Source organism: Stenella coeruleoalba, assembly GCF_951394435.1.
Source record: "Stenella coeruleoalba genome assembly, chromosome: 10".
Classification (NCBI taxonomy): domain Eukaryota; kingdom Metazoa; phylum Chordata; class Mammalia; order Artiodactyla; family Delphinidae; genus Stenella; species Stenella coeruleoalba.
The window spans coordinates 59707736-59714309 of record NC_137156.1 but is presented as its reverse complement, the minus strand read 5'-3'; the positions used below and the strand labels follow the sequence as shown (position 1 = coordinate 59714309).

Genomic DNA, 6574 nt, shown 5'->3' with positions numbered 1-6574 from the left:
TCTTCCTCTCCTCTTTGACTCCCCTTCCCATCCTCTGTATCTTTTCTTCCTTTCTCTATTAATATTGACATTCATGGGCACATCTTATTTTCCAGATGTTTTCCTTCCTTCGAATCCTCCACCTGAGATTAAATACTAAGGAAGCATGATAATGGTAAGTAATGATTTTCATCGTAACAATCACAGTATAGTAGGACAAGTGGAGCCCTTTGAACCAGGTTGAATAACTAGTGGTTTATTCTGCATCCTGCGTCCCTGGATGAAGCAAATTTTGCCCTTTTCCACCTGGAGCCATCAAGCGGTGAGATAATCAACGGGATGAGTGAAGGCAGTGAACAGGAGAGCATCTTCACTAGGAAGATGCCAGGGGCAAGTGCAGCGAGGGCTTCCCAGTAGCTACAGCTTGCATCCGTCCAACCACCGCTCCAGAGTGTCAGAGTCCTGGCAGTTGAGGGTCCAGGAGGTCCTGCGGGGAGGAAGGCCAGGGAGAGAGAACCGGAGGGGGCTCCCCATACTCACAGCTCGGCATCTCCAGGGAGCTCAGCCCCCGCTGGCCAATTTAAACCCACTGCCTGGCCCCTGGAGCATGTGAGTGGGCACAGTTCTGAAAGCTTTCTTGCATCCCAAGTATGTCTCTCTCGCTGGCTGGCTCCACCACCCGCTGGCATGAGAGCTGGTGTTTCCTCCATCCTGCTCACGACATCTCCCCTTCCCGTCAACCCCACACTGCAAGATGGAGAGGCTGAGCTGTGAACTGCGAAATCCTTCTCCAACCCTGCAAAGCATTTGTAGCTTCTCTGAAGTGAGCATCAGAGAAGCTCTGTGACATGTATGGTGAGTACTGGGCAGATCCTAGTCCTGAAACTGGAACACTTGTCCCACAGCCGCGGCCTCTTGTTACCTTTCCATGCACCTGCTTCACCCCTCACCTTCCAAAATTCCTTCCAGCTCCTCAACCTATGTCAGCTGGACTGAGTTTCTCTAACCTTTTCTCCTGGTCCCCCAAACATGACCCTCCTATTCCCAGCCCCTTGGCCAGAATCCAGACCCCAGGTCCTCCTCTCCCATCCTAGAAGTGGTGGGAGTCACCAGGCCACTGCAGGCCATTAGACATCAGTTCGTCCCATCCCTCGACCGGGCATGAAGCTTCATGAGTCTTCCAGGGTAGGGGGTCACACAGTTGGAGAAGGGGCGGTGACCCCCTGGCCCCTCATAGCTACAGAGCAGCAGGGAAAACACACACAGACGTATTTTCAGAAATTGCAGTGCCCTCCACAGCCCCTGGCAGGCACTGCAGAAGGGACTCCGCGGGGAGGCAAGTGGGGGGAGCCTGGGTCTTCTCCCTTCCTGTCCGCCCCAAGTTCCACAGAGCAGCCTGATCTGAGCTTTGGAAAAGCCATGGCGGCTTATTAGCTTAATGAGAGCTCACTTCACTGGAAATCCTGAGCATGTAAGAGACCTTGATCAGACTGGCCCAACACATCTCTACTTAGTGCCATACAATGAAGATGGTTTTAGCTCATTAGTGCTTGCCCTAGGGGTCAGCCAAGCTTCCAGATTAATTGGAAAGTCAAGATTATGCATGAAAGATATTTCCAACACCCAGAAGACAGTTAACATTAACAAGAGGATTCCCACTTTAAAATGCGATCTATTAAATTAGTGAGAAAGATAGGTTAACGAATAAGGGGTGTTGAGACCACCGACCAGCCATTTGAAAAATATGAAGGTGGATGCCCTGTCTCACTTTTTAATACCAAAATAATTTCCAAGAAGGACCAACATTTAAGTATAAAGCCATGACAATTCTATTTTATAATTTATTTAACAAAAACTTAACATAGGGTATTTTGTGCCAGGGACTGTTCTGATATAGAGGGAAACACGGCTTGATTTCTTTAGAATCTTTCATCTTGATCTTGGTTGCTATACACGTACAGTCCCAAACCAGTGGGACTTGATGAGTGGGTGAAAGTCATTATTACAGGCTACTTACCACGCTCCCATTCCTCTTTTTCCTTTTACAATTTTCTTGGCACATTCAATTGTCTCCTTTAAATTTGGATTCAGTGAAGGTGTGAAAGAAGAAAATGAAGTGGAATGATGCCGTGTCACCACTTGGCAGCTAAGTCAGAGTGATGTCAAGGAAGCTACCAGGGGCTCACGTTAGAGAGGCTTCCATGTGATTCCAAGAATAAATCTATCCCTGTATTTTTCTCAGACAACACTGGGAAGTAGCAGGATGTGGTCATCTTTTACTAAATCTATTGATTTTTTCTTATAATCCTTATAATGATATTTTCATTAAAAATGTATATGATGGGGACTTCCCTGGTGGTCCAATGGTGAAGAATCTGCCTTCCAATGCAGGGGACATGGGTTCGATCCCTGATCGGGGAACTAAGATCCCACATGCCGTGGGGCAACTAAGCCCGCGTGCCACAACTAGAGAAGAGAAAACCCGCACGCCACAACTAGAGAGAAGACTGCGCGCTGCAAGAAAGAGCCCGTGTGCCACAACTAAGACCCGATGCAGCCAAAAAAAATGTATATGTATAGTGAATATCCTGTGCTAGGCTATAGAAGAAGCAGTGGAGATAGAATGAGAAACACAATAAATCCATCCCTGCCTTCATAACGCCTACAGTCTGGAAGGGGGTAGATAAAGATTATAGTCAATTATAATACAAAGGATACCTGGAACCATGGAGGAATGCAGCATTGAGTGGGGACACCTAATTCAGAGTTGAATTAGGGTCAGGGAAGGGTTATTGGGCCAAGTGACATCTAGTGGAGTAGGTAAGGAAAAGGGGTTGAGGACATCACAGAAGGAAAACTGTTCGAGGCAGAAGGAACAGCATGTGAGAGGGCCCAGAGGTGCCCCTGAAGAACCAACATGTCTATGCATCCATCCTTCCATTCCCTCCTTGGACCGTGGAACCAAGACCTCCCACATGGGACCCCCTCCTTCTTGCCCGCACTACAGTCTCCCCCCTTCCATAACCTAGTCTGATTGCTTCTCCTTAAAACATTATTTCATCACCCCCTCGTTGCCCGGAAAACAGAACCTCAATCCTTGGCTTTGTCCAACTTTGCCCAACGTGGCTTTCCACTTCCACTGCTTTCCTCCACGACCCCACCATTCAAGACATGTCAAGGGGCAGGAGGCAAAGACAGTGCCAACCCTGATGGTACCGATACCCACAGCTTGGGGGTCAGGCATAGATCCTCTTCCCAGACTTTGTTCACACTCATCTCCCAACCTGCATCTGCTCATCCAAAAGTATAGTCCTGAGAAGTCTGTCACTGACCACCTAGCCCACTGTGCCCTCTCCCCTTTTCTGAGTAAAACGTCACTCTGATTCGGCACTTATCTGTTATATACATGCCTACAAACATACTGACCTGCATAGTATGCACGCATACATCCATGTATCAGTCCTAATGCCCAACTATCTTGTAAATTCTTTAAATAAAGGAAAATTGTGTTCATCAAGCACCAGACACCATGTTCAGGACTTAAAACTTGTAAAAGCCTTGTGGGAGCACCCCTCACTCCCCTCCCCCCCAAAAAACCTCATCCCTATTCTGACCTGTAGCTCATGGATTAGTGTTGCCTGTGTCTAAACTTTATATGTGGGTTCATATAGTACGTACTCTGTGTGACTACCTTATTTTATTCAACATTATGTGAAATTTATCCATGTTGTTGCTTATAGCTGTAACTTATTCATTTCCATTAATGTGTGATTAGAAAAAAAAAGAAAATATTTAGGAAAACATTCCTTCATGCACTTTGGTTTTTAAAGAGTCTCTAAATAAGAATATACCATGATCTATTTATCCATTCAATTGTTGATGGACATTTGCTCCAGTTTTTGGGTTCTATTAAAAAAAAAAGCTGCTAAGATCAAATAAAATAAAATAAAAGCCTTGTCAGGTAGGTACTATTATTAACTCCATTTTCTTTTTAAAATTTTATTATTTATTTATTTATTTTTGGTTGCGTTGGGTCTTCGTTTCTTCACGCGGGCTTTCTCTAGTTGCGGTGGCTTCTCTTGTTGTGGAGCATGGGCTATAGACACGCGGGCTTCAGTAGTTGTGGCACGTGGGCTCCAGAGCACAGGCTCAGTAGTTGTGGCGCATGGGCTTAGTTGCTCCATAGCATGTGAGATCTTCCCGGACCAGGGATCAAACCCGTGTTCCCGGCATTGGCAGGCGGATTCTTAACCACTGCACCACCAGGGAAGTCCCATAACTCCATTTTCTAGATAAGAAAACTGAGGCTCAGATCACATAACTAGAGATTATGTGGAGGTAGAGCCAAGGTTCTGTCTGACCTCAAAGCCTGAGCTTTTTCTGTTCCCCACCCTGCCTGACAGGAGAACTATGCAATTCCTCTGAATTGCCCCCAGTACTTAGCACAAGGTCTAGCCCCTCTAGATGGTGCCTTGTGAGTCCTGTTGGCTTGTGGTTACAAATTCCCAGGGAAGACTGTCTTACCCCTTTTGTTAGAGTGTCTTCCCTCTGGGGTTTTCTAGCTCATCCCTTTCAGCTGACAGGGTAGCTCTCAGGGCTCTCAGGTCTCTTTGGACGTTGCCAGTGCGCCTGCGTACTTGCTCAGACCCTGTCTACACAGTGACCTCAAACCCCCAGGGTCATCATCGGCTTTAGTCTTCACTTACCTATCTGCATTCTTGCTCCTCTCTTTAGCCTCTAGGGATTTCTTACTTTCTTGCCAGTTCAGCTAGGTGCTTTAAAAGATGGGGGGTTTTTTGGTTTTGTTTTTTTACTTTTTTACATTTTATCTAGTGGGAGGGTTTTTCGAGATATCTAGTCCACCGTATTTTCATCACAGCACTCAATACCACCTCTATTACAGATAATTGTATTGGATTCTGGAGATGAACATATATAACCTTCTTATGAGACATAAATTACAGCCCATCTTCTCCCGGTGATCACTCTGCCTGTCAAAGTGGCAGCCTCCGCTCCCCTTGAAGAAGAGTGTCTTCTATATCAGGCCCAGCCAGAGCCCTCTGCCCTCACCCGTCAGGCTCCTCCCTGCCTCCCCCTCTGCCCACCTGCACGTGGGTCTCCATCGCTGCGTCCCAGGCTGCCCAGCCTGACTCACCGCAGCCCCTTCTCCTCGCGGACCTTTGGCAGTGCAGTGCTCTGCTTGGCCTCCCTGGGGTCCACCCTGGATTTGGTTCAGCCCCGTCTTTGCCGGGCCCTCCTTCTCTCAGCTCCAAACTTGTAAGCGCTGGCCAGCCCTCTGAGCTCAATGCGGCCACCCCCGCGGGCCCCAGGGTGGAAGGAGGGAGGGATCTACCAGAGCAGGACACGTGGCAGCAGTTCTTGCCGTGATCACACCGGTCACGGTTGCAGATCTGAAAGAAGCCGTAGCCGGTGTAGTCACCGCGCAAGCTGTCGTAGGCAGCAGTGGGGTTGAACTTGCTCTCAAAATAAGTCAGGCACACCCCTAAGATGGAACGGGAGGGGTGTGGCTCAGAGGAGAGCTGGGGAATCCTCGGCAGGGGGCAGTGGGAAAAGATGTGAGGAGTGGGGCTGAGAGGGGCTACTTACAGTTTTCGAGGCTATAGCCCTCAAAATCACTCAGGCCTCCTTAGTGGAGATTTTTAGCCACCACACCGCGCCCCAAGACAGCAGCGCCACTTGGAACCACCAGGTACCCAATGAGGCAGGGCACCATGGACGCCTTCATCCTCTCCAGCTCAGGGTGACGGCCGCCAGGTGAGTGGATGGAGTCACAGGTAATTCTCACCGAGATCACTGGGACTCTGGCCGAAGAGAAGGGTGCTGTGGGACTGGGGGTGTGCAATTCAGGGATGCCCTCCTGGCTTAATCACAATACCTCTTCCCATCCTAATTCTGTGTTTCGTGTCACTGCAAACCCATGGTACCCAAGGCCCTGCCTCTCCTCCTCCCCTTCACCTCCTGTTTTCTCAGGAAACTGCTCTCTCCAAGGTCTCCTTCCCACCCCCCACCCCCATTCTTTCCCTCCAGCAAAACCCAATAGATGCTTCTTCACACTCATTTCTCCTGACAGTAGATACAGATGCTCAAATGCTTTTTTCCTCTTTACTGTGAAAGCAGAACTTGTTCATGAAACACATTTTGGAAAATAGAAAATGAGAAAAGAAAAAAATAACTCATCACGGTCCCACCATGATGAGCACAACAGCCACTGTCCTGTTGAATTATTTCACCATTGCCTTTTATCCTGGAATATATTCTGAGCTGTGGTCTACAAACCAAACTCCAGTGACCTTTTCTCTCATTGTCCTCACAAGGAGACCTGGTCCAGCCCGGACCTGCCAGTGATTAGCTGGGTCGTCATTGGAAAGAGCAGAGAAGTCTCTTAGCCTCACAGCACCTCTGCTTTCACTCCTCTCTTCCTCTTGTTCACCTTCACACCATCACAGTCACCTTGCACATTTCTTTGTACTTGCCCATCTCATTCCCACCCAGGTCCTTTGCACCTGCTATCCCTTCTGCCTGGAACATGATTCCCCCAACCACCACAGAGCTTGCTCTTTCCTGTCATGGTCTC

At 48.3% G+C, this 6574-nt stretch overlaps 1 protein-coding gene across 1 annotated transcript; it reads right to left on the bottom strand.

Annotated features, from left to right (window-relative positions):
* Positions 1-396: 396 nt before the first annotated feature.
* Positions 397-5725, bottom strand: LYZL4 (lysozyme like 4; the record flags this gene model as incomplete). Its single annotated transcript, XM_079935305.1, is given in 5 exon segments — positions 397-466; positions 1997-2075; positions 5333-5482; positions 5587-5626; positions 5630-5725. Coding segments are annotated over 5 exon segments (435 nt in total).
* Positions 5726-6574: the final 849 nt, after the last annotated feature.